This window comes from Hylobates moloch, unplaced genomic scaffold (assembly GCF_009828535.3).
Source record: "Hylobates moloch isolate HMO894 unplaced genomic scaffold, HMol_V3 SCAFFOLD_20, whole genome shotgun sequence".
Lineage (NCBI taxonomy): Eukaryota > Metazoa > Chordata > Mammalia > Primates > Hylobatidae > Hylobates > Hylobates moloch.
This window is the reverse complement of record NW_026652295.1, coordinates 40405850-40433593: the sequence shown is the minus strand read 5'-3', so window position 1 is coordinate 40433593 and position 27744 is coordinate 40405850. Positions and strand designations below refer to the sequence as shown.

Sequence of the window (27744 nt, the reverse complement as noted above, 5' to 3'; positions counted from 1 at the left end):
CTCACTGCAGCCTCCGTCTCCCAGGTTCAAGCAATTCTCCTGCTTCAGCCTCCCAAGTAGCTGGGATTACAGGCATGTGCCATGACGCCCAGCTAATTTTTGTATTTTTAGTAGAGACGGGGTTTTACCAGTTGGCCAGGCTAGTCTCAAACTCCGAGGCAGGGTTTTTTACTGTTAGTTTTTTTTTTTTTGAGACAGAGTCTTGCTCTCTTACCCAGGCTGGAGTGCAGTGGTGTGATCTTGGCTCACTGCAAGCTCTGCCTCTGGGTTCAAGCAATTCTCCTGCCTCAGCCTCCCAAGTAGCTGGGAGTATAGGTGCCTGCCACCACGTCCCACTAATTTTTGTATTTTTAGTAGAGACGGGGTTTCCATATTAGCCAGGATGGTCTTGATCTCCTGACCTCATGATCTGCCAGCCTTGGCTTCCCAAAGTGCTGGGATTACAGGCATGAGCCACCGCACCCAGCCGCTTTACTGTTCATTTTTTGAGAAAAATGTGTTTTTTCAGAAAAGTTTATAAGTTCACATGTAATCAGTATGATCGAAATTCTTAAAAAGTCACAGTTGTGTACAGACACAGAAAAAAAGGTAATATGCTGATATTTTAAAAACTGTTCTGGAAATATGAGCAGTCAGTTATCCTTTCTTTATTCACAGCCTCCTTTATTTTCCACGTTTGGTCGGGCTGCGCCCCCTGGTGATGGGCCAAGGGGAAGTTCTTCCACGGAGAAGAAGTTATTGAGATTCCTGTTCTGCAACTTGAGGATAAAGAGGCCCTCACTGACCTCAAGCAGGAGAGGCCGCTGTCAAAACAGACAGAGGACGCCATGACCGGATGGCATGAAATGAATAGCAGGTTCCCCTGACAGGACAGCTGGCCTAGGGCATGGACACCAGTCTCAGGTTTAATGAGCCGGAAGAAACCAGATCACATCTAGGTTCCCCTGCGTGCCCTCTCTCTGTCCTATCAATTGTTCTCTTCAAAGACTCAGTTCCATTGGCCCAGTATCAGGGCCTGTGTGTTTTCCCTCTCCAGCACCCAATCCAGTGGGACCACAAGGTGACCCAGAGCTACTGGGGCCTTCCAGAGACTCTTGAAAGCAAGTGCTGCAGGACCAACCTAGTTCAGGCCAGACCAGGTGCGGGAAAAAAGGTCTGCCCACAACCAGACCTCCCTTGGGTATCTGGCATCCAACTTTCTGAAGTTCCTAATGGCACACATGAGTAGTATCTCCCTGCTCCGTCCATCCTATCATTTCTCTACAGTAGACAGCCTATCTTCAAAGTTATTGGAAGCTCACTTCAACCGTGCCTTCGATGTTTTCTCAGATACACATGGAGGTAACACTGTTAGAGGTTCTGAAAACGCCAGGAGGGTCCAGAGGCTCCCTCCATTCGGCCCATCATGGCTCACGAGAGCAGGATGACAGGCTTCCTTCTCCCAAGCAGGCCTCATAGAAATGTCCCCTTCAGGGACAGGCAGCATTGAGATGGTTAGGGGTGGGGGAGTCAGTAAAAAAAAAAAAAAAAAAAAAAAAAAGTAGGCCAGGTGTGGTGGCTCACGCCTGTAATCTAGAACTTTGGGAGGTCTAGGCAGGTGGATCACCTGAGGTGAAGAGTTCGAGATCAGCCTGGCCAACATGGTGAAACCCTGCCTCTACTAAAAATACAAAAAAATTAGCCGGGCATGGTGGTAGGCGCCTATAATCCCAGCTACTCGGGAGGCTGAGGCAAGACAGTTGCTTGAACCCAGGAGTTGGAGGTTGCAGTGAGCCGAGATTGTGCCACTGCCCTCCAGCCTAGACGACAGAGTGGGACTCCGTCTCAAAAAAACAAAAAAGTAAAGTGTCAAACTGACCCAGAGATTTGTAAAAAAGGTGGGAGCAGAATGGTCTGTCAGGAGCTCCCTGAATTGCCTGTGAGCTCTAGCAAGCCCTACACCCTCTGTGGTGACTGCATCCAGTCTCCCAGCTCTCAGTGCCATCTCCACGCCAACAGCTCCCTGGAGTACATTGCCAGCCCTCACCTCTCCCGACTTCCAGGCTCATGCAGCCAGCTGCTCACTCAGCATTTCCACTGGGGTATCAGGTAGACAGTTCAGACTTCAGGCACGTAAGTCTGAATTGGGGACCTTCCCCTGTGGTGTAAACAGCTCTTCTCAGTCCCTCCCATCACAAATGATGGCAACCCCATCCTTCTAATGGCTCGAGTCACAAACTCTGTGGTCATTCTTGCTTGTTTTCTTTCTTTTATTTTTAAACAGGGTCTCACTATGTTGCCCAAAACTGGACTCAAATTCCTGGGCTCAATCTTCCTGCCTCAGCTTCCCAAGTGACTGGAACTACAGGCATGCACCACCACACCTGGCACACTCCTTTTCTTTCACTGACATCCCACACCCAATCTGTTAGCACAGCCTCTTGGACTTACCTTCAAAATTCATGCAGGTACTGACCACTTCCACCACCTCTGTGGCAACCACTCTGCTTGGGCCCACCACTGCCTCTCGCCTAGGCTATAGTGACAGCTTCCTGACTGATCTCTCTAGTCCGTTCTTACCGAGCCATCAGAGTGATGCTTTAAGCTCAGAAACGTCCCTCCTCTGCTCCACACCCTCCCACAACTCCCATCTCACTTAGTTAAAAGCCAGCTCTTAAAACAGCCTACAAGGCCCTACCCAGTCTGTCCCTCCCTCCCACAAGCCACTCACTATTCCACAGGGCCTTTGCACTGCCCATTCCCTCTGCCAGAACACTCTTCCCCAGATATCCACATGGCTCACTCCCTCACTCATTTCAAGCCCCTGCTCAGATATCCCCTTCTCAGTAATGCCTACCCCGAGCACCCCACTTAAAACTGAAGACGCCTCCTCACCCCGGATCTTCCCCTACTGTTTTTTCCCCGCAGAGCACTTTCATTTCTGATATACTATGCAACGATTTATTCATATATTATGTTTACTATCATTCTCCCCCAGCCAAACATAGGCTCCTAAAAGGCAGAGGTTTTCTTTGTTTTTCTCACTGCTTTATCCCAAGCAGCCAGAACAGTATCTGGCACATACTAGGTGCTAAACAAACACTGGTTGAAGGCCAGGCGCAGTGGCTCATGCCTGTAATCCCAGCACTTTGGGAGGCCGAGGCGGGCGGATCACCTGAGGTCAGGAGTTCGAGACCAGCCTGACCAACATGGAGAAACACTGTCTCTACTAAAAATACAAAATTAGCCGGGCATGTTGGCACATGCCTATAATCCCAGCTACTAGGGAGGCTGAGGCAGGAGAAGTGCTTGAACCTAGGAGGCGGAGGTTGCAGTGAGCCGAGATCGTGCCATTGCACTCCAGCCTGGGCAACAAGATTGAAACTCCGTCTCAAAAAATAAATAAATAAATAAAATAAACACTGGTTGAGTGAGTGACTGGTACATTTTTCATAAAAAGAGTAAAAGTTTAGATATCTGGGTTGGCTGCAGAAAGCAGCTGGTTCAAATGTGTGAGAAAAGAATCTGTTATACATGAATTTAAATTATACACGAATTTAAAATGAACAACTCCTTCATGTTCAAGTACATGGAGAAACCACAACGAGGTTAAATAATGTACTGCCTAACAACAGACCTTGAGAGGTGCACTGTCATCAAGAGATAAAAGAATAATTTAAAATATCAGTTATTGGCTGGGCGCAGTGGCTCACACCTGTAATCCCAGCACTTTGGGAGGCTGAGGCGGGCGGATCACGAGGTCAGGAGATCGAGACCATCCTTGCTAACATGGTGAAACCCCGTCTCTACTAAAAATACAAAAAAATTAGCCGGGCGTGGTGGCGGGCGCCTGTAGTCCCAGCTGCTGGGGAGGCTGAGGCAGCAGAATGGTGTGAACCCGGGAGGCGGAGCTTGCAGTGAGCTGAGATCTCGCCACTGCACTCCAGCCTGGGTGACAGAGCGAGACTCGGTCTCAAAAAAAAAAAAAACCAAAACAAACGAAAAAACCAGTTATTTACTTCGCTATAACAATGTCTGTAAGGCCGGGCGCGGTGGCTCAAGCCTGTAATCCCAGCACTTTGGGAGGCCGAGGCGGGCGGATCACGAGGTCAGGAGATCGAGACCATCCTGGCTAACACGGTGAAACCCCGTCTCTACTAAAAATACAAGAAAAAAAAATTAGCCGGGCGTGGTGGCGGGCGCCTGTAGTCCCAGCTACTCGGAGAGGCTGAGGCAGGAGAATAGCGTGAACCCAGGAGGTGGAGGTTGCAGTGAGCCGAGATCGCGCCACTGCACTCCAGCCTGGGCGACAGAGCGAGACTCCTTCTCAAAAAAAAAAAAAAAAAAGAGTCCTCAGGCAGTTGCTGACACTCTTTAGGTTCAATTACCACCATGACCTCACATCACTATGGGACCGTCAGTGAATGCATGTCCAAGCCCTTTAACTATATTGTACTTACAAAGGTATGATGATGTTTGTTTACATGATTCCTCTTTCTCATAAGGTGAACCTCAACTTAGTCCATGACCCAATCACCATATCTCAGCCCAAATTAACAGAAGCGTACAATAACAATTTCCTCTGCTTTATTAAAAGCCATGGGCTCCCAGCCCTAATTCTGAAAGGAATAATTCAACATTGAAAAAAAAAAAAAAAAAAAGTATGTCCAGGCCAGGCGCGGTGGCTCATGCCTGTAATCCCAGCACTTTGGGAGGCCAAGGCGGGCAGATCATGAGGTCAGGAGTTCGAGACCAGCCTGACCAACATGGTGAAACCCCGTCTCTACTAAAAATACAAAAATTAGCTGGGCATGGTGGTGCGTGCCTGTAATCCCAGCTACTCAGGAGGCTGAGGCAGGAGAATCGCTTGAACCCGGGAGGCGGAGGTTGCAGTGAGCCAAGATCTTGCCACTGCACTCCAGCCTGGGCGACAGAGCGAGACTCCATCTAAAAAAAAAAAAAAAAAAAGTATGTCCAGGCAAATAAGACCTTCAGCAAATAGAGATGTCACAGGCATATTCTACTAGCAAACCAGAGTGGCTGGCTGCCATTTGGTGTATCACGTCTTGGAGAACATACGGGATGCTCAGTCTAACTACAGCCACTAAGGCATCCAAACTAGTGCTGATTTTCAAGGATGGTTGAATATGGTAACCCTATTAGCCTTGAGGGCATTCCAGCTTCTGGCGGTTCTGTGATTGTACTTGGCACTTTCTCCAAGGGTGCAGGAACAAGAGGGGGCTCTTATCCTTTCACTTGCTGAGTATGACACACCGGTAAGCAGAAAAGAAAGTATACCCTAAAACAAGCTAGGACTAGAACATCTCCTTGCCTACCTTTGTCTCTGAACCCACATGTTGTCTCCTATCCTGAGTATGAAATGTCAAGAAGAAGGCTGGTCCCTCCATTTAGTCACGGGCCCATCCCCTCTCATCTACCAAATGACATCATTCCCAGACTTTTCTTTCTCTCCCGTATCCACTTCCCCTTTTGACGAGATCATTCCCAACAGCACACAAACACGTTATTTCCTTTATCTCAAAAAATAAAAACACAGAACACCTCTCTCAATTCCTTAATTTTCCCCCTTTTAGTTACCACTGCATCACTCTCCTTCCCTGTACTGCAGGAACACCACACGACTTTCTGTGCCAATGGAAATGTTCAGTATCTGCACTGCCCAGTAGAGCAGCCACTGGCCGTATGTGGCTATCAAATACTTGAAATGAATGTGGCTAGTGAGATTAAGAAACCAATTTTTAGTTCTTTTTTTTTTTTTTTTGAGACAAGAGTCTTGCTGTGTCGCCCAGGCTGGAGTGCAGTGGCGCGATCTTGGCTCACCGCAAGCTCCATCTCCCAGGTTCAGGTTCATGCCATTCTCTTGCCTCAGGCTCCCAAATAGCTGGGACTACAGGCGCCCGCCACCACGCCTGGCTAATTTTTTTTTTTGTATTTTTAGTAGAGACGGGGTTTCACCGTGTTAGGCAGGATGGTCTCGATCTCCTGACCTCGTGATCTGCCTGCCTCGGCCTCCCTAAGTGCTGGGATTACAGACATGAGCCACCGCGCCCGGCCTTTACTTTTATTTCATTAATTTAAATTTAAATACCCACATGTGGCTAGTGGCTGCTGTAATGGACAGCACAAGTCTATACTCACTGACTCCTCTTCTCTCCTCCCATTCTCTCTGAATTTACTCCAGGTCTTCGCTCTCATTCTTACTGAAATGGCTCTCATCAAGGTCACAAATGACATCCACACTGCCAGATCTAATGGTTGAATTCTCAGTCCTCCTACCATTGGAGCCCCCCACAGCTTTGGACACAGCTAATTGCTCTTTTCTCCCTGTAACACTTACTTCCCTTGGCCTCCAGGACACAGCCCTCTTCCAGTTCTCCTCCCACCTCCATCCTGGTTCTTCCTCATCTCTTCAAGCTCTACACATAGCAACAGCTCCAAGACTCAATGTGCTTCTTCTTCTTATCCTCACTCATCTCTGGAAGAGCTCATCCATGCTCATGTTTTTAGACACGACCTACAGGCTGCTGGTTCCCAAATATGCATCTCCTGCCCTAACTGCTCCTCAAACTCCAAATTATATATCCAATTCTTCACCTGACATCACCACCTGATGTCTAACAAGCATCTCAAACTTAACTCATCTACGTTTAAGACACGAACGTCAATTTCTGACTTCCCCCACACACCTGTTCTACCCGGTGGTTGTTCCTATCTTGGCTGAAGGCAATTCCATCTTTCCTATTGTTCAGGCAAAAAGCCTTAGAGTTTTCTTTAACTCTCTCTCATATCTACTCTATCAACTGGCTTTGCTCTGAAAGTGATCTAGAATCTGACCAAATAATCTAGGTGACCACATCTCCTTATCTTTGCTCCTCCTACCATCTCTCAGTTTACTGTGACAGCATCCTAACTGGTCTCCCTGCCCTCTATAGCCCATCTTCAGCACAGCAACCTGACTGACCCTGTTAGCAAACCTATCTCGGATCCTGACCCTCCTCTGCTCAACATCTCCAGTGGCTCCATCTTACCGGGTAAATGGCAAAGTGTCTCATTTAACCTTTAAGACCCTGTAAGGTCTGACTCCCCGTGGGCCCTCTCGGACGTCGTCCCCTACTGTCCTCCTCCTTGTTCACTCCACTCTGGCCACCCTGATGTCCTTGCTGTTCTTCAATACAACAGGGGAGCGTCTGCCTCAGGGCCTTTGCATCTGCTGCCCCTGCTGCCTAGAATGGCTCCACTCCCAGACATGTCCATGCCTTGTTCCCCTCAGGTCTTTACTCAAATGTCCCCTTCTTAGTCACTCTACCTAATACTGCATCCCTCCCATTCCCATCCCCACTTCCTATCTCATTTATTATTTTTCATTAGCCCCATGAGGACAGGCAATTTTGTTTGTTTGGCTTCCTACTAATTCCCCAGCACCTGGAACTGTATTTGTTGAATGAACGAGTGAATCCCCAGGACACGGATGTGTCTCTAAGCAGGAGATCAGGTCACACCCGGATCACCACGCAAGCCCTTATGCAGGCCCCTAACAGAAAGCCAGAGAGACCTGAGGTCGATCTTGTCCAGGTCCCAGGGTGACAGACTGAGGGCAGGGTGCAATAGTTTGGGGGATACTCTGAGGTAGGCAGAAGGTGGAACCCACCATGCTGATATGAAGAGCAAGGTTCTCTGTGTCTGTCTGTTCATCCTGCTCCGAGGAATCTGTCTCTTCCATTTGTTGCATCTCCAGTTCAGATGGAAGAAGAGCTGTCAGGTAGGGGATGGTGAAAGGTCTGGCAGCAATCACTGGCGAATTGGAAGAGAGGCATGAGTCCACTGTCACAGAGACCTCGCAGCTGGCTTAGAGTCCTAGAGCCTCACAACAAATCAGTGAGCAGCACCAGAAGATAATACTAGCTAACTCGCTCCAAGTACTTACACAACAGGCCAGGCAATGTGCTATGGGCTTTACTCATGTTATCTCTCATCCTTGCTCCCATCCTATTAAGTACGATTAGGCACAGAGAGGTGAAATGACTTTCCCAAGCATGCTAAAAATGGCAGAATGGGATTCTAACTCAGGCAGCATGACTTCAGAATCTACTTTTTGCCAAGTATAACTGAGATAAGATGGAAATGGGGCTATAGATAGAATCCTAGCAACACATAACTTTTGAGATCTTGCACCCAAGGTCAGTTAAACCCCTCTAAGCTTCATTTCCAGAGCAGGAATATTGATTCTTTCACCCTGAAGGACTCAAGTCCAAAGGCTGGATTTGAGCACTCTGCATATACGGATGTCCACTGAGCTGTAAGACACTCTGGCAAATGAGAGTTCTAGCTCTTCCAAAAAGCAATGAGGATGAGAGGAAGAAATTGATTAAAAAATAACATTAAAAGAAAGAAGGCCGAGTGTGTTGGCTCATGCCTATAATCCTAGCACTTTGGGAGGCTGAGGCAGGAGGACTGCTTGAGCCCAGGAGTTTGAGACCAGCCTGGGCAACATAGTGAAATCCCTTCTCTAGGAAAAATAAAATCAGCCAGGTATAATAGTGCATGCCTGTAGTCCCAGCTACTAGGGAGGCTGAGGTGGGAGACTCACTTGAGTCCAGGAGGTCCAGGCTGCAGTGAGCTGTGTTTGTGCCACTGTACTCGAGACTGGGCGACAGAGTGAGATCCTGTCTCAAAACAGAAAAAGAAAAAGTCTCTGTGTATACTTCTATGGTAGAATGTGACTGTTAGAAAATACTCTAGAATTGGCTGGGTGTGGTGGCTCATGCCTATAATCCCAGCACCTTGGGAGGCTGAGGCAGGCAGATCACTTGAGCTCAGGAGCTCAAGACCAGCCTGGCCAACTGGGTGAAACCCCGTCTCCACTAAAAATACAAAAAATTAGCTGGGTGTGGTGGCTCCTGCCTGTAGTCCCAGCTACTTGCTGAGGCAGAAGAATCGCTGGAACCCAGGAGGCGGAGGTTGCAGTGAGCGGAGATCACGCCACTGTATTCCAGCCTGGATGACAAAGCAAGACGCCGTCTCAAAAAAACCCACAAAAACTCCAGAATTATTTTTGCTGTGGGTCAGATGTGGGGTCCTGCAGTAACAGCTAGGTTTGAATGCTGTCTACTAGCCATGTTCCTTGAGAAAATGACTTCATTTCTCTTCTCTTGTGCCTCATTGAAGGGTTCCTATGAAGGTAGTGATATATCAGTTCCCAACTCAGACAAGAGAATTTAATGAGATAATGTATGGGAAGTGATGAGCACAGTATCTGGCACTTAACAACTGGCAGCTGCTGTTATTCCAGAGCCAGGCACACAGCAGGCATTCCACAGGAGCTTGCTGAATGAATGAATCACCCGAACCAACCTCCCTCACTCACATTTGTAAAAACTGAGGTCTATGGAAAGGAAGTAGCTCGGTCAACATGACCAAATAGTGCCAAGATGCCAAGTTAAATGAGATGGGACCTACAAGGGAACATCACGATGGCCAACTGGCCCCTGATGCCAGTGTTCCTTCTATGACCTGGGCTGCCACTGAGTGTCTCTGACGCCTAGGCCTAGGCTATCCTCAAGGTAACTCAATGGACCTCAAGCAGCCAGTCCCAACAGAGGCCATTACTGTTCTGGAGTCGTCAGTTAAGGACAGACTTAAGACCTGGGGAAGGGAGCCAGAAATCTGAGGGGCAAGCTGTACCCAAGGGAAGGACAAAAGCTTATTTGTTTCTTCCTACTATGCTGAGAGAAAGAAAAGATATTGTGAGTATTTCAAATAAGACAGAGTCCACACAGTGGGGAAACTCTCACATGGAAACGTGCTGACGTCATCTTTGAAAAGACTCTGAGTCTCGCCTGTCTTGGCCATGAAACGGGTAAGTGCCCGCTCCACATCGCGCCTCTGGGATGCAGCCTTCTCCCGCAGGACCTGGTAGTCTGATACGGGCTCACGGTACGTCTACAAAGAGAACAGCAAAGACACTGGGGTGATGCCGAAGTATTCTGCTTTTGTCAGCTCCCTGGCTTGCTGTTGCTATGCCCTATTCTCTAAAATGACCCAATACCAGGCCAGGCGTGGTGGCTCACGCCTGTAATCCCAGCACTTTGGGAGGCCAAGGCTGGTGGATCACCTGAGATCAGGAGTTCGAGACCAGCCTGGCCAACATAACGAAACCCCGTCTCTACTGAAAATACAAAAATTAGCTGGGTGTGTTGGTAGGCACCTGTAATTCCAGCTACTTGGGAGGCTGAGGCAGGAGAATCGCTTGAACCCAGGAGGCGGAGGTTGCAGTGAGCTGAGATTGCATCATTGCACTCCAGCCTGTGCAACAGGAGCAAGACTGTCTCAAAAAATAAATAAATAAAATAAAATAAAATAACCCAATACCATTAGTTAGAGCCAAGATCACCAAAGCACAGTAGGAAGGTGGAAAAACAATGTAACTACTTTAATATTTATTTCTAATTAAAAATTAAGAAATGTACAAATATTTACTGTAGAGATTGTCTTGAAGCCTTCATTCAGCTCCCATGACAGATGGTCTCAGGTCTAAGAGAGATATCCTGAAGCAAGAGTGGGAGCGCCCCCAGGGAAGCCCTGACGGGGACCACAGGTTCCATCAGCGTAATGTGACCTCCTGCAGTATGGGGAGTGGCTGCCTATGTGGATTTGTGGATTATACCATCCCATCTTATTAAATCAATCCTCACAATATGGATACATTGTTCCAAAAAGATTCCCTCAAAGAAAGAGAGGCTGAAGATCTTATTATATGTGCAAGTGACCAAGAAAACGGCAGGCTGCCACTCTTCCTCCTAATTATGAGATTGCTGGCAATCAAGTTATGGAGTGAAAACGATTGAGATCAGAATGGGAAATGAGCCAAAACTTTTTATTTTATTATTTTTATTTTTTGGAGACAGAGTCTTGCTCTGTCACCCAGGCTGGAGTGCAGTGGCGCCATCTCAGCTCACTGCAACTTCCACCTCCTGGGTTCAAGCGATTCTCCTGCCTCAGACTCGTGAGTAGCTGGGACTACAGGCACGTGCCACCACGCCCAGCTAATTTTTGTATTTTTAGTAGAGACGGGGTTTCATCATGTTGGCCAGGCTGGTCTTGAACTCTTGACCTCAGATGATCCATCCACCTTGGCCTCCTAAAGTGCTGGGATTACAAGTGTGAGTCACCGTGCCCAGCCGGAAAACATTTTAATTGGTAATGGCAATGGTGACATTTTAACAACGACCAATAAAGTAACTACTCTTCACGATACTGAGATAGCACTTTTTTTTTTTTTTTTTTTTTTGAGACAGAGTCTTGCTCTGTCACCCAGGCTGGAGTGCAGTGGTGGGATCTCTGCTCACTGCAAGCTCCGCCCCCCGGGTTCATGCCATTCTCTGCCTCAGCCTCCCGAGTAGCTGGGACTACAGACGCCTGCCACCACGCCCAGCTAATTTTTTTGTATTTTTAGTAGAGACGGGGTTTCACTGTGTTTGCTAGGATGGTCTCCATCTCCTGACCTTGTGATCCGCCCGCCTTGGCCTCCCAAAGTGCTGGGATTACAGGCTGAGATAGCATTTTTAAAGAAGGCACCTGGAAATGTTTCTTTGTTGTCACCATCAGTTCAAGTGTGTCACCTATACAGTTCTCATATCTGTACTTAAACAAAGAAACAGAATTTTCTGACATGTTAAAAATCTTCCCAAAAGGCTGGGTGTGGTGGCTCACACCTGTAATCCCAGCACTTTGGGAGGCTGAGGCGGATAGATTACCTGGCGACAGAGCAAGACTCTGTCTCAAAAAAAAAAAGGAGTTTGAGACTAGCCTGGTCAACATGGTAAAACCCCGTCTCTACTAAAAATACAAAAATTAGCCAGGCGTGGTGGTGGACGCCTGTAATCCCAGCTACTTGGGGGAGGCTGAGACATGAGAATCGCTTGAACCTGGGAGATGGAGGTTGCAGTGAGCCGAGATCACACCACTGCACTCCAGCCTGGGGGATTGAGCAAGACTCTGTCCACCCCCCACAAAAAACCCCAAAACTTCCCAATAATAAAATAAGTGGATTTTGAACATATTGTACTTGTTAAAAACATTAAAATGCAAAATCTTATAATTATTCCTAAGACAACTTTTGGCATTCAATATATTAGAAATTTAATAGAAAATTTTCAACCAAATTCTTTGGATAATGGGTAAATGAGGATGAAAAAATTAGTTTTATGATTTATTAAGAGCAGCCAATGATGTTACATATCTTTGTGATGTACCATTTTCAACTATGAGAGCCATTAAAGTATCAAAATAAGCTAATCTTAGATTCTGACCTCCAACTTACTATTCCATCAAGTATTAAACCAAGATTTCTAGGCTGGCATGGTAGCGTGTGCTTGTGGTCCTAGCTACTCCGCAGGCTGAGGTGGGAGGACTGCTTGAGCCCGGGAGTTCAAAGCTGTAGTGCCATGATTACACCACCGCACTCCGGCCTGGGCAACAGAGTGAGAACTCCACCTCTAAAAAAAGACTGAGCGCAGTGGTGCATGCCTGTAATCCCAGCACCCTGGGAGGCCAAGGTGCAAAGACTACTTAAGGCTAGGAGTTCAAGACCAGCTTGGGCACCACAGAAAGACAAAAAACCTGTCCCCATCTCTATAAAATAACAGCAACAACAAAACAAACAAAAACCCTATGATTTCAAAAAATAAAAAGCAGAGGCAATTGCTCCCACTAGAAAAGGTTATAGGTTTCCTGAACATTTTAAAAGGGTAAGATTATCTTTTAATGTACATTATTTTGCACAATGTTACATTATAATATTCATATAAATAAGCAAACATATACTGGAGTATGTACCCATGCCTGGGTGAATTGCTTGCACCCAGGAGTTTGAGACCAGCCTGGGCAACATGGTGATATCCTGTCTCTACAGAAGATACAAAAATTAGCTGGGCATGGTGGTGCACCCCTGTAGTCCCAGCTACTCGGGAGTTTGAGGTGGGAGGATCACTTGAGGCTAGGAAGTCGAGGCTGTGGTGAGCTGAGATCGCCCCATTGCACTCCAGCAGCCTGGGCAACAAAGTGAGACCGTGTTTCAAAAAAAAAATGTTACAGATAGGGATACACTATATAAAAGAGTTAAAGAATGTTATGGGTTGAACTGCGTCCCCACAAAAAACATTTTTGATATGTCCTAGTACCTCACAATATGACCTTATCTGGAAGTAGGGTCACTGCAGATGTAAGCACAGTGAAGATGAGGTCATACGAAGGTAAGGTGGGTCCCTAGTGCAATATGACTAGTGTCTTCCTAAGAAGTTGGCCACAGGAAGACAGAGATAGAGAATGTCATGTGAACTTGGCATAGCTTTAGCCATAGCTTTTGTTAAAGGGAATGTAATTTTGTCTAGTTCAGAGGGTTTTAAAGATTGTCTTGGCCAGGCGCGGTGACTCATGCCTGTAATCCCAACACTTTGGGAGGCCAAGGTGGGTGGATCACAAGGTCAGGAGTTCGAGACCAGCCTGGTCAATATGGTGAAACCCCGTCTCTACTTAAGAAAAAAAAAAAAAAAAAAAAAAGATTGTCTTAACCTAAAAGAGTAACAGAATCGAAACTGAAGATTTAAGCAAAGTGAAAAAGGTTTGTAAAGGGTTGATCGTGTAAAAATTCTGTGGGTATCAACAAGTTGGCTGAGATTTAAAAAAAATTATTTAGCTTTTTCCTGCAGGCTAAAACATTAAAATCATACTCATGTGGGGCCAGAATCTGGACCTATGTGTCTGAATAACAGGGTTTTCTTAGAAAATTGACCTACTGTTTGATGCAAAATTGTAAAGGGTTCTAAAAAGTTTATGAAAATCTTACCGTATGGTCAAACAATTGAAACTGGGTAGAGATATAAAATTTTATTTAAAAAACTAGCTTTAACATTAAAGATGCACTAATGCAAATATAAAATTTGTTTTTCTCTTCTGAAGATGATTTTTACATAATGTTAAAAGATAATGAAAGGGTTTTCTTTTCTCCTTTGGGTGAATGGCAGGGAAAAAAAAGAGGAGAGAGAAGAGACAGATTCAGTTGGCCTCATGCTATCTTCATTGAGTCTTGTTTGGAAAGCTAAGTCTCCTCTATCAGAGTAAAAGTTTTTCTTTTTAAAAAAATTTTTTGGAGTTATCATTTTGGCTAAACGAATGACTTATGGTGACCTGGGATTCTATTTTGTGATATCCAGTGTTTTAAACCTTTGATATTTGACAAACTTTACAAAATCCAATTAAAAATCATGTCTCTCTCTAACCTAACATTTTAGATATTAGGTCCTCTAAAGCCCAAAAATGACATTTGGCTTATCTGATACAAAAATCATACAGGAAGCATTGTCAAATATGAAATGGTGTTTGGCTTTCTTTGGTGTATATTTGTATAAATATGTTATTGGTATATGTTCCAAAATTACATAAAACTTCTATAATTCTAATATGACTTAGTGTCTGTTATCACTAGTAATTATAATTATTATGTTAACAGATTGCATGACATAGAGGTAACAAATTTCCTTGCCAATTGTGCCTTTAACTGTGGGTGCCCTAAAATGTTTTTGTCATACACAGACAATTGTTGTCTCATTTTGGTCCTCTTTAAAATATGGTTTTATAATCAGGTATAAAATTTAACAGGTGCTCATAAATGCAGGTTTCTGATTAATAACTCTGAAGATTGTGACATTAGAATAGAGGGAAAACTTTCAAATAGAAGAATGAATGGTGTTTGGTTTACTTTAGACTGTATTTGTACAAATATATTATTAGTATGTGTCCAAAATTATGGGAAACTTCTATAATGTTGATATAATTTAGTGTACGTTAATAATTATAATTGTTATGTAAAATTGTTGTATGCCATAGAAGTAACCAAAATTCCTAGTCAATTGTAGCTTTAATAGTGGCTACAGACTTTTGTCATTCACAGACATTTTATCTTGCTTTGGTCCTTATCAAAATGCAGTTTATAATCAAATATAGGACTCTAAGTGCAGGTCTCAGATAACTTTAAGAACTGTGCTATTGGAATAGAGGAAAAAACCAAACTTCTAGGACTCTCATGGAGAGCTAATGTGTTAAACATTGCTAAACCTTTTGTTTTCAGAGTCAAGAGAAATTATTTCTTTAGAACTATTTGCAACTTTTAACATGTGAGTAAAATAAACTCCTGTGAACAAAATTTGGAGCATATTGTTCCTCTCCACCTGATTTCTCCAGAATTTGGAAACTATTTGTGAATATTCTCAATTTATGGCAGTATAGCTAATTGCATAAGTGCAATAAGAATCTGTTTTCTTTTGTAACAGGACACAGTTGGAGAAATTGGTTATTTTACCAAGGCTTTGACTAGAATGGCATGCTTTCTTTAAAGAATCAAAGTTGACTTATATAGCCAATTAAAGCCCGTTGGGGAATCTGGCCTTAAACCCTGTCCACACAGAGTCTCTGTACAAGGTTCCTGACCCGTGGTAAGTAAAGAATGTTACTTTCAAACAGGCTCAGGAACCCCAAGCTATCTTGGGACCTCAAGAGGAGAGAAATTTGCCCAACTCTAGGTATTTGAGGGTACAAACCCATGGCTGGACTTGGCTTTTAAAAAGTCTTATCTGAGATTCTTCGTGGAACAGAGTTCTACCAAAGCCTTAAAAAGTCTAAGTGAAAAATAATTATTCTTGCTGCACTTTATGCAAATAATTGGGCCAAGTATAGTAAGACTAAAGTTTATTTTGTAAACAAATCAGTTGTATCATGATTTGTTTTTAATAAAAATGGGGACTGGAGAGAGAAAAATTATGCTTCAAAAGAAAAACTATAGTAAATTGTTAGCTGTTCTTGAGGTTTTTTCTGCAGTTTAGAATAAATTCTAAAGTCTTTGTGGGTTAGAAGTCCCCAAACTAGTGCTTTCAAATCTTTGCTTTTAAAATTGGGAATTGGCCGGGCGCGGTGGCTCACGCTTGTAATCCCAGCACTTTGGGAGGCCGAGGCGGGCGAATCACGAGGTCAGGAGATCGAGACCACGGTGAAACCCCGTCTCTACTTAAAATACAAAAAATTAGCCGGGCATGGTGGCGGGCGCCTGTAGTCCCAGCTACTCGGAGAGGCTGAGGCAGGAGAATGGCGTGAACCTGGGAGGCAGAGCTTGCAGTGAGCCGAGATTGTGCCACTGCATTCCAGCCTGGGCGACAGAGCGAGACTCCGTCTCAAAAAAAAAAAAAATAAAATAAAATAAAATAAAATAAAATAAAATAAAATAAAATTGGGAATTGTACTCCTCATCCTAGGACTCGTTATTTACCTTAGAGTGGGCTGTTTCACTTCAACACTGTAGTAAAACTATAGAGTACTAATGTTGTGCCATGCAAGCCATGGACGCCCAGCCAGGCCTGCAAGAATACACTCAGACAGTTGCAAACCAGTTCCACTCTTCTCACCTTGGGGTTCACTCCCATTCCCACAATGTGCCCTGTCAGCAGGAAGAAGCCAGAGCAATTGATGGCCTTTTCCGATCTTCACAGCCTACACCTTAAGATTAAGGTGTTATAAAACCCAAAGGGAAGGACTGAAACCACGTTTGCAAAATTACGACTGAGACAGTGAAAGAGATCTAACTTAACTGACTCCATCTTGCTTCTAACCTTCAAGCTGTCCTTGTTCATTCCTGGGCATAGGGTAAACTAACTTTGGGAGAAACTTAGTTTAGAGTTTAAACACAGACAGTGACACTCCTTTTCCCAAAGCAGACCTCCATCTCGCCTGGAGAACTAGATTGCCTTTGTAGGACTAATATTAGCCACAAGATTAGAAATTATGGTTTAGAAGTCATGCAGCTGGAGGCTACAAGATTCTGACCCTCCCCATACTGTTCCTAAGATCAGTGCTTGAGATACCTTGCACTTGATGGATCAGCTGGCACCACCCAGATCAATAAACTGGCTCATCTGATCTTGTGGCCCCCACCCAGGAATTGACTCAGTGCAATAAGACAGCTCTGAGTCCCTATGATTTCTTTTTTTTTTTTTTTCTTGAGACAGAGTCTCACTCTGTCGCCCAGGCTGGAGTGCAATGGTGCAATCTCGGCTCACTGCAAGCTCCGCCTCCCAGGTTCATGCTATTCTCCTGCCTCAGCCTCCCGAGTAGCTAGGACTACAGGTGCCCACCACCATGCCCGGCTAATTTTTTGTATTTTTAGTAAAGACGGGGTTTCACCATGTTAGCCAGGATGGTCTCGATCTCCTGACCTCGGGATCCCCCCGCCTCGGCCTCCCAAAGTGCTGGGATTACAGGCGTGAGCCACCTTGCCCGGCCCTGAGTCCCTGTGATTTCATCTCTGACCAATCAGCACTCCTGCCTCACTGGCTTCCCCCGACCTACCACATTATCCTTAAAAACTCTGCTCCCCGAATGCTCGGGAAGACTGATTTGAGTAATAATAAAACTCCAGTCTCCCCGTCTGCCCCTGCAACCACACACGAAAAAGAATGCCATGTGAAGACAGAAAGCTGGAGTGATGCGTCTATGAGCCAAGAAATGCCAAAGAATGCTGGCCAACCACCAGAAGCTAGGAAGAGGCAAGGAGGGACTCCCCTACAGGTTTCAGAGCGAGGACGACACCTTGATTTTAGACTTCTAGCCTCCAGAACTGTGAGACAATAAATTTCTGTTGTTCTAAGTCACCTGGTTTGTGGCACTTTGTTACAGCAGCCCAGGAAACTGATAGACAGATCTGACCAAGGGCAATGGCAAGGGCTGTGCTGCATTAGCTGGGCAGCTACTATTCCCCTCTCCCCCACCCTAAGGTGTGGAGAAATGCCCAGAGGACGTGAGGGCTTGCCGCAGCAGCCCGCACAATGGCCATCACTACGTGGTATGGAGGCAGAAGCAAAGGAAGCGCGGGAGGGCACCTTCCCAATGGAAGGTAAAACTGCCATTCAGGCAAATTAGAACACATTCAAACCACAGAGGATAACTCATCTTCTCCTCGTTCAGACCTAGAGCTCAGAGTGATAAGTTCCATTTCATTATCATTACTAATTTTTATTTCTTTTTTTTTGAGACAGAGTCTTGCTCTGTCGCCTAGGCTGGAGTGCAGTGGCACAATCTCAGCTCACTGCAACCTCTTTCTCCCAGGTTGGATTCTCCTGCCTCAGCCTCCTGAGTAGCTGGAACTACAGGTACATGCCACCATGCACAGCTAATTTTTGTAATTTTAGTACAGACGAGGTTTCACTGTGTTGGCCAGGCTGGTCTTGAATTCCTGACCTCAGGTGATCCATCTGCCTCGGCCTTCCAAAGTGTTGGGATTAAAGGTATGAGCCACCGCTCCCGGCCATTACTAAATATTTTTAAAGTAACTTTTACGCCAATTGAAAAAATAATTTTCCTATTATGGAAAATTTGGAAAACTCAGAAAAGTAAACACAAAACAAAATGACCTATAATCTCAACCCAAAATTACTATGAACATTTAGTGGAATACCTTTTCAGTCTTGTTCCTATGTGGCTATGTACTTTTGTGTTTCAGTAGGACAGGCAATACTGGGGCCAGCTTCAATTTCTTTGTTAATTATACTTTAGCTGGCAAACTTGAGAACATAATTCTCATTTGCCAAATTGTTTCTCAATGAGGAAAGATAATCTGAATTCTTTTTTTTTTTCCTTTATTTATTTTTCAAATGAGACAGGGTCTTGCTCTACTGCCCAGGCTGGTCTTGAACTCCTGGGCTCAAGTGATGCTCCTGCCTCGGCCTCCTAAAATGCTGGGATTACAGGTGTGAGCCAATGTGCCCGGCCACATTCTGAGTTTTGCACCACCCTTTCATCAACAAGCTTTTGGACTGGACTCTGCAGCGTGACAGTCGGTAGGAACTGACTCCGTGCTTTACACCACGCACAGCCCAACTGCTTCATCACTCACCGGAGTTTTGATGTAGGTGTGGGGATCAGGGAACTCAGGAAAATGGCTGGGGATGTGCGGCGGGTGGGGTCGGTTCTGCCCTGCAGTGAGGGCCTTGGGGGTCACTGGCTGATTGGTCACCGGAGCTGCAACAGAGTCACAACTGATTACCCCTTCACCCAAGACCCTGATTTCTACAGATTATGGTCTCTGCCCAAAGCCTCCTTTTCCCAAAAAAATGCCAGACCTCAATGTTCTAAACAAGTTGCATTTTGTATTTCAATCGATAAAAGGTCTTTGATGGCTTACAATGCCCAGCCCTGCTGGCTAATCTTGGTTGACATTCCCTTTGACAACAATCTGCCCACAAGCCTCTTAGGTAGAGGTGGGTGGCTGTGGTCACAGTAACTACGTAAAACAGCATGCTGAGGAGCTACGCAAGTTACATGGGCTGCTGGTTCTCTTTTCAGAGACCTTGGATAACAAAAAGGAACAATGAGCTGGGGACAGTAAGTGTGAGCTTAATGATAACAAGAGGGGATTGAAAACGGCACCTTCCACTGCTATGTTGAGAGGAGGTTTTAAAAAAAATGCCAACAAGAAAAAAGTGACTTTAAAGAAAAAATCCAGGCCGGGTGCGGTGGCTCACGCCTGTAATCCCAGCACTTTGGGAGGCCGAGGCAGGCAGATCACTTGAGGTCAGGAGTTCGAGACCAGTCTGGCCAACATGGTAAAACCCTGTCTCTACTAAAAATATAAAAGTTAGCCGGGTGTGGTGGCGGGCGCCTGTAATCCCCGCTGCTTGGGAGGCTGGGGCAGGAGGATAGCTTGAACCTCGGAGGCAGAGGTTGCAGTAGTCAGCCGAGACTGTGCCACTACACTCCAGCCTGGGCAACAGAGCGAGACTCCATCTCAAAAAAAAAAAAAAAAAAAGAGAAGAGAAAAGAAAAGAAAAGAAAAAATCCAGTTAACTTTCTCCAGGGCTTACAAGCCCAAACTGGTTACTCTCTACTCAGCTTATGGCACCCTGGTTTACTTAAAGTAGAGGTCATCAAACTTTGTGTAAAGGGCCATATAATAAATACTTTAGGTTCTGCATGTGGTACAGTCTCTACCACAACTAAACTATGCCATTATAGCATGAAAACAACCACAGATAGTAAGTAAATATGGCTGCATTCCGATAAGATTTTATTTACAAAAACAGGAGGTAGGCTGCATTTGGCCCATAGGCCACAATTTACCAACCCTTAATCTAAGGAGAACAAGAACTTTCATTTTTCCAAGTAGCATCATTTGCCCTTCTGGGGCTAGAACACAAGAAACACAGCACTATCTCAAAGATGGTTTGCCTTTTGGTGACTGAATTTTACATGCTAATCCCGCTAGCCCAAATAAAGATTACATTGTAGGTAGCCCCAAACATTGGAAGAGAGCCCGCAACAAGGAAGTAGCTACTAATCCAATCCCTACCATATTCAATTACTTCATTCCACAAGCATTAATTGAAAAATCGCTAAGTACCTCAGTTCAAAGTCACTTACGAGCAGTGATGACCATCCTCTGAGACCGTTTTGCATAAGCAGGGAGAGTGTCCACATTGAAACCTAAGAGACAGGAAAACAAAAATCACTGCCCAGACCACTGGATATTTAATACACAAAGAATAGTAGTATTATGGACAAATGGCTTAAACTCTCAACTCAATGACCTTGCAGCCACACAAAAGAAGCTCTGGCAGAATTCCCTAACAGGGAATTATGAGGCCTCTTAGATGTGTTCAGAGGAATCTCTCTTGATAACTCTTTCAAGCTCAAAGCAAATCAAGAGAACCATGACGGAAACCAAGAACACTTAGCAGACATGCCTGACTCCTAGGGACTCCTCTCTCCAGTTGCATCGAAGAACTGGAAACTGAAGGTATACTCACCCATCTCAACAAGCGTGACCACGATATCTGACAGTGTGGGCTGGGTCCTGGCTGTGTGCTCACAGTAAGACTTGGCACTTCTCCCAATTTCTGAAATGTCTAAGAGGGGATTAAAGGAATAAACTTATTCTCAGTTCCTCAGAAAGTTAAACATAGAATTACCAGATGAGCCAACAATTCCACTCCTAGGTATATACATAAATGAACTGAAAGCAGGGATTCGAACAGCTATTAGTACACCAATGTTCACAGCAGCATGATTCACAGTAGCCAAAAGGTAGAAACAACGCAGTGTCCATTAACAGATGAATGAACAAACAAAATGTGCTGTATACATACAATGGAATATTATTCAGCCTTTAAAAGGAAGGAAATTCTGGTAATGTTATAGCATAGATGAACTCTGAAAACATTATGCTAGGCCAGGTGTGGTGGCGCAGGCCTGTAATCCCAGCACTTTGGGAGGCCAAGGCCGGTGGATCACCTGAGGTCAGGAGTTTGAGACCAACCTGACCAACATGGCGAAACCCCATCTCTACTAAAAATACAAAAATTAGCCAGGCGTGGTGGTAGGCGCCTGTAATCCTAGCCACTCGGGAGGCTGAGAAATAGCTTGAACCCAGGAGGGGGAGGTTGCAGTGAGCAGAGATTGTGCCATTGCACTCCAGCCTGGGCGACAGAGTGAGAAAAAAAAAAAAAAAAAAAAAAAAAAGAAAACATTATGCTAAGGCCAGGTGTGGTGGCTCATGCCTGTAATCCCAGCACTTGGGAGGCTGAGGCAGGTGGATCACTTGAGGTCAGGAGTTCGAGACTAGCCTGGCCAACATGGCAAAACCCCATCTCTACCATAAATATAAAAAATTAGCCAGGTGAGGTGGCACACACCTGTAATCCCAGTTACTCAGGAGGCTGAGAATCGCTTGAACCTGGGAGGCGGAGGTGGTTGCAGTGAGCCGAGATGGCACCACTGCACTCCAGCCTGGGAGACACAGCGAGACTCCATCTCAAAAAAAAGAAAAAAGAAAACATTATACTAAGTGAAATAAGGTAGACACAAAAAGACAAATAAAGATTCTACTTATATGAGGTATCCAGAGACAGAAAGTAGATTAGAAGTTACCAGGGGATGGAGGGGGAGGGAGAATGGGGAGCTATTGTTTATGGGTACAGAGTTTCTGTTTAGAATGATGAAAAAGTTCTGGAAATAGTGTGAATGGCTGCACAACATTGTGAATGTACTTAATAGCACTGAATTGTACACTTAAAAATGGTTAAAATGATAATTTTTTTTATGTATATCTCACTACCACACACACAAAAAGGTCTTATTCTCTGATGGGCAATTTTTTTTCTTCTGCCTGAAGCTGAACCTCTATTTAAGAGTCACGTTAAAGTCTTTTGGGGAAAGGGGAAAGGTTTCTAAGATGGAGTTTTTGAGGCTCGGCTCTGTGAATGAGCTTCCAAGGTGGACGGGAGGTTTCATGAACACTCTGAAGCTGTGCTGAATTTTACACACAAAAAAAGCATTTTTTGGGGAATGGGTCCACAGATTTTATCAAATGTACAAAGGGGTCTCAAAAGGTAAAGAACTCCTACTTTAGGGGCCCAGTGGCTCAGAAAATAAAAGCAAGTGGTGCTTGACAGGGAAGGGTGTCTAACAGGAGACCTACCACCAACTCCCCTGCTACACTGAGCAAGTCACTAATACTAGCCTCTAGACATGACTTTTAAACTCTAAATTCCAAGATTGTTCCAAGAACTGCATTCTTATCTCTTGGGAACTATTAACTCATTCCTTTAGGACAAAGTTCAAAAAGTAGTAGCCTGGGAACCTGTGGTAGGTCCCAAAATCTTTTCTAAAGTCCACAGGTCAAAACTATTTTCATAATAAAATTAAGTCATTCTTTGACTTTTTCACTCTCATTCTCTCAGGTAGTTTTCCTGAGTCTATGTGACTTTTGATGACATCATGGGTCTGATGAATAACAGAATATGTGATGGTACATTCTTATTTTCAAAATTTCTTTTTCTTTTTTTCTTTTTTTTTTTTTTTTTTTGAGACGGAGTTTCGCTCTTGTTGCCCAGGCTGGAGTACAATGGTGTAATCTTGGCTCAATGCAATCTCCGCCACCTGGGTTCAAGTCATTCTCCTGCCTCAGCCTCCTGAGTAGCTGGAATTACAGGCGCCCGCCACCACACCCAGCTAATTTTTTGTATTTTTAGTAGAGACAGGGTTTCACTATGTTGGCGAGGTTGGTCTTGAAACTCTTGACCTCAGGCAATACATCCACCTTGGCCTCCCAAAGTCCTGGGATTACAGGCATGAGCCACCACACCCAGCCCCAAAATTTGTTTTTTCTAACGTGGCAAACACACATATACAAAAGCTACTTGGGGTCTTCAATGTTTATTAATATAAAGGGATTCTGAGAGCTGGGTGTGGTGGCACATGCCTGTAGTCCCAGCTATGTGGGAGGCTTGGGTACAGAAGTTTGAGGCCAGCCTGGGCAAGACAGCGAGACCCCATCTCTAATTAATAAGAATAAATAAATACAGGAGTTCTGAAGCCACAATGATTGAGATCACTGCTTTAGGAAAACATTTGTTATTTAAAAGTGCCAAACATCAGCTGCAGAGAGCCACCTTGCCCAAGATCACCCTTCCTGGGGTAGCCCACATCTAGTGTTTGATCAAGACCTGAGTATAAAGGCAGGGCCTTTTCAGCTTGATGGGCAATAATGCTCCAGGGGTCCTGGCTAAGTTGTCCAGTTCTTTGTTGGGCCTGCATTGCACTCCACATCTCCCTCTACCCAAACCTTTCTCCTACTTCCTTTCATAGTTGTTGTTCCCTAAGAAACACCATAAATACTTCCATCCCTCATCCTATCCCATCCCCCAAAAATTCAAAACAGGGAAATACGTTGTACATGCAGAAAAGCCCCTGTAAGACCACACCTGGGCTTCTAAATCTCAACACATTTCCTTTTAAAAGTAGCTTTTCAGCTGGGTGTAGTGGGTCACTCCTGTAATCCCAGCACTTTGAGAGGCCAAGGTGGGTGGATCACTTGAGGTCAGGAGTTCGAGACCAGCCTGGCCAACATGGTGAAACTCTGTCTCTATTAAAAATACAAAAATTAGCCAGGCGTGGTGGTGCACGCCTATGATCCCAGCTACTTGGGAGGCTGTGGCAGGAGAATTGCTTGAACCCGGGACGCAGAGGCTGCAGTGAGCTGAGATTGTGCCACTGCACCCCAGCCTGGGCAACAGAGTGAGGCTCCGTCTCAAAAAAAAATAAAATAAAATAAAATAAAAGTGGCTTTTCCCCTTCATTCTTTGTATCACACAATCTAGCATTTGATTACATAATGTGATGATATCTATTGCTTGGGGAATTAGTCCTGACTCCCCAGCAAAAGTCCTTAAGGGCACCCATAACTCACCAAGAGCTTACAATCTCCCCAGCACTGAATGTTTTATATATACATCTCACTTATACTCACAACTCCATGAGGTACAAACTGTTATCCCATTTCACAAATGAGGAAATTGAGGTTCAGGAGATTCAGTGGCTTGCCCAAGCTATTAAGTGACAGAGTGATGATGTACAACAAGTCTATCTGATTCTAAAGCCTGTAAGTCACTTCATTATGCTCTTTTCTGTTGTTGTTGTTGTTGTTGTTGTTGTTGGAGACGGAGCCTCACAGGCTGGAGTGCAGTGGTGCGATCTCAGTTCACTGTAACCTCTGCCTCCCAGATTCTCTTACAAGCAATTCTCCTGCCTCAGTCTCCGGAGTAGCTGGGATTACAGACACCTGCCACCATGCCCAGCTAACTTTTTTGTGTGTTTTTTAGTAGAGACGGGGTTTCGCCACGTTGGCCAGGCTGGTCTTGAACTCCTGACTTCAGGTGACCCACCCGCCTCGATCTCCTAAAGTACTGGGATTACAGGTGTGAGCCACCGCGCTCAGCCCATTATGCTCTTTTCTCAACTTTTTACATTAAAAACAATTTTTTCTCCCCTCTTAAGAAAAAAGTTTGTTTCTTAAATCCTCTCAAACACTGTCACAAAGCAGGGCACAGAACTGATGTTGGGGTTGACTCTAAGGACTAGTGTTTCCATGTACTCACAGCTCTGCAGCATCTCTGTCAGCGTTTCCACGGATGCTTTCTCGGCACTTTCAAACCCTGCCTCTGTCAGCAAGGAGCTCACAACCACCTGCAGGGTTCTCCTCCGGGCCAGATGATAGTTATCGGCAGGGTTAGTGGACTGTTTACTTCCCGATCTCTGTGAATCAGCAGAGAGATTTTCATCCACAGGAGAAGGATGCAATCACATAGTTCATACGTGGTCAATGGCAAGCAAAGTTATTTTACTAATTTTATTTTAAAAATCTGTGCTTAATGTTTAGATTTACAGATCTTGGCCAACTGAGTAAAAATTGAGCACCCAAGGTGCTTTAAATACAGAGACTACTTTTCCGCTTATCTAAAACGTACGGTCCCAATGAGATAAAATAGCAGGTCTTTTACTTTCTACTTTAGCAGATTATTAGAATACATAGCTGAAGAAACACGCATGATGGGATTAAGACCTGTCCCCCAGAAAAAACAGGATCCCTCTCTTGTGCCTCCCATCTTCACACCATTTCATTGAAAGGGAAAATGAAAACAGTAACAAGAGGTGACGGCGAGGAGAGGAGGGCAAAAGATAACAGCACGAAAAAGTCAGAAAGCTAAATATTTTGAAACGGGAATGCCTTTCAACTTTGGCCGGCCAATAAGAAAGCGAAAACGGCATCTTCAGACCAATCAGGGGGTGTTCCGGGCTCCTAACCCCCAACAGCGAACGAGCCAATCAAGACACAGGTCCGCCAACTCCGGAGGCCGCAGCCAAGTCCCAAGGAGGGGGCGCCTACGGCCTGAAAAGACCCTCCACCAGTCGGAGCTCATGATGGGGCTGGATTTCTGGGCATTATCTTGTTGCTCAGTCTAGGGTAAAGTTACAGGATACCCAAACTCTCTCGGCTCCGAGCCCGCGCTTCCTGCCCTTACCGTTCCGGAGCCACCGGCCCCAGCTGTGGCCGCCGCGTCGGCCATCTTGCTCTGGCGTAGTGTGCGGGAGCGCGGGGCGCGATGGGACTTGTAGTCGCGGGGCGGGGCGGGGCGGCGCGCGCCCCTTGGTTTTCCGAAGCCCAGTCGGTTGGGGGACGCCTCCGGTGACCCCGACTCACGTGACTTTTTTTTTTTTTTTTTTTTTTTTTTGATACAGAGTCTTGTTCTGTTTCCCAGGCTAGAGTGCAATGGCGCGATCTCGGTTCACTGCAACCTCCACCTCCCGGGCTCAAGCGATCCTCCCGCCTCAGCCTCCGGAGTAGTTGGGATTACAGGTGGGCACCACCACGCCCCGCTAAGTTTTTGTATTTTTAGTAGAGACCGAGTTTCGCCATGTTGGCCAGGCTGTTCTCGAACTCCTGAGCTCAAGCAATCCGCAGCCTCGGCCTCACAACGTGCTGGAATTACAGGTGTGAGCTACCGCGCCAGCCTCACGTGACCTTTTGTGAGTGAAGTGTTTTGGGGCCTTCAGTGGCTTGGTTGTGGGGCCAGGAAAACGCACTTGGTTTCACTGAGTTAAAAGAAACCTATTTTAATATGAAAATCTGTTCTTGTGAAGAGCACACTCCTGGAAGGACCCAGGAGGTCATCTACACTCGCAGGGTTTTCCAGACTTGTCTGATTATTAGTAACACCTGGCTGGGCCCAGCCCAATCCCAGTGACTTCACTCTCTGGAAGAGGGGCTTGGGAATCTTTCTCATTAAGGAGCTCCCCAGATGATTCTCCTGAGCGGGTAATGTTGGGAAACCCTGGAGCATCCAGCCTGGTGATTTTGTGCTGAGGGCCGCTCCACCTGTCAATGGCCCACTTGGAAGTAGAGCCTGGACCACCTAGTCCAAGTCTATGGCTGCATCCTGCTGCTTTCGCGCCCTCGACCCGCAAGTATTTGCGAGGCAAATCTAGGGGGCGGGAGACTTGTCCCTTGCCGCCTCACGCCCAGGGCGTGGGGTGCCCGCGGCTGCCAGTGGTTTTCTCCCTAGCCTGTCAGCCCCTCTGGCTGCGCCGTGTTCGTCCCCATTTGCAGGTGCCTGGCAGGACGCAGACTCTGGGCTTGGATCCTAACACTAGCCAGCTGTGGTACTTCGGGCACTTGACCGTAATCCTCAGTGTGTCTCAGTTTCCTCTTCTGTAAAACTGGGGGAAAGATGAGGTGATACACAGAAAGGGTCTGTCACAGTGCCTGACGGGTAGTAAGAGTCAAGAAATCGGCCGGGCGCAGTGGCTTACGCCTGTAATCCCAGCACTTTGAGAGGCTGAGGCGGGTGGATCACCTGAGGTCAGGAGTTCGAGACCAGCCTGACCAATATGGTGACACCCCGTGTCTACTAAAAATACACAAAATTAGCCGGGCGTGGCGGCGTGCGCCTGTAGTCCCAGCTACTCGGGAGGCTGAGGCAGGAGAATAGCTTTAATCCGGGAGGCGGAGGTTGCAGTGAGCCGAGATCGCGCCACTGCACTCCAGCCTGGGCGACAGAGGGAGACTCCAGTCTCAAAAAAAAAAAAAAAGAAGTCGCTCCTCATGATGTTGTTTACTTCCTAGATAGCACGTGGAGGAGTTGCCAAGGCGGGGAGGCAGCGGTCTGGGAACCCGTGCTGCCCCGGCCCCGCCGCCCACACCTGAGCCTCCGTGGCGCCCCGCCCCCTCACCTATGCCGCGTGGGGCGGGGGATGCGGGCGGGGGTGCGCGGCGCCGGATGAGCCTCCTGGCCTCGCCGAGGGTGTGCAGGGGGTGGGGGGGGTCGGGCCGGGGACCGAAACTTGGCTGAGCAGAGCACCAGCCCCTTTGTC

At 45.9% G+C, this 27744-nt stretch overlaps 1 protein-coding gene across 3 annotated transcripts in view; it reads right to left on the bottom strand.

The window, feature by feature from the left end:
- The window catches only part of TAF8 (TATA-box binding protein associated factor 8), a 41820-nt gene extending 15880 nt beyond the window's left edge, over positions 1-25940 (bottom strand). For all 3 annotated transcript variants that reach the window (XM_032140846.2, XM_032140848.2, XM_032140847.2), the window contains exons 1-7: positions 25896-25940; positions 24972-25128; positions 20844-20942; positions 20458-20520; positions 18935-19059; positions 9792-9939; positions 7649-7791 (exon numbers count right to left, since the gene is read on the bottom strand). In XM_032140846.2, coding sequence (XP_031996737.1) covers positions 7649-7791; positions 9792-9939; positions 18935-19059; positions 20458-20520; positions 20844-20942; positions 24972-25128; positions 25896-25940 — 780 coding nt within the window. The remainder of the gene's footprint in view (positions 1-7648; positions 7792-9791; positions 9940-18934; positions 19060-20457; positions 20521-20843; positions 20943-24971; positions 25129-25895) is intronic.
- Between the last annotated feature and the right edge of the window lie 1804 nt (positions 25941-27744).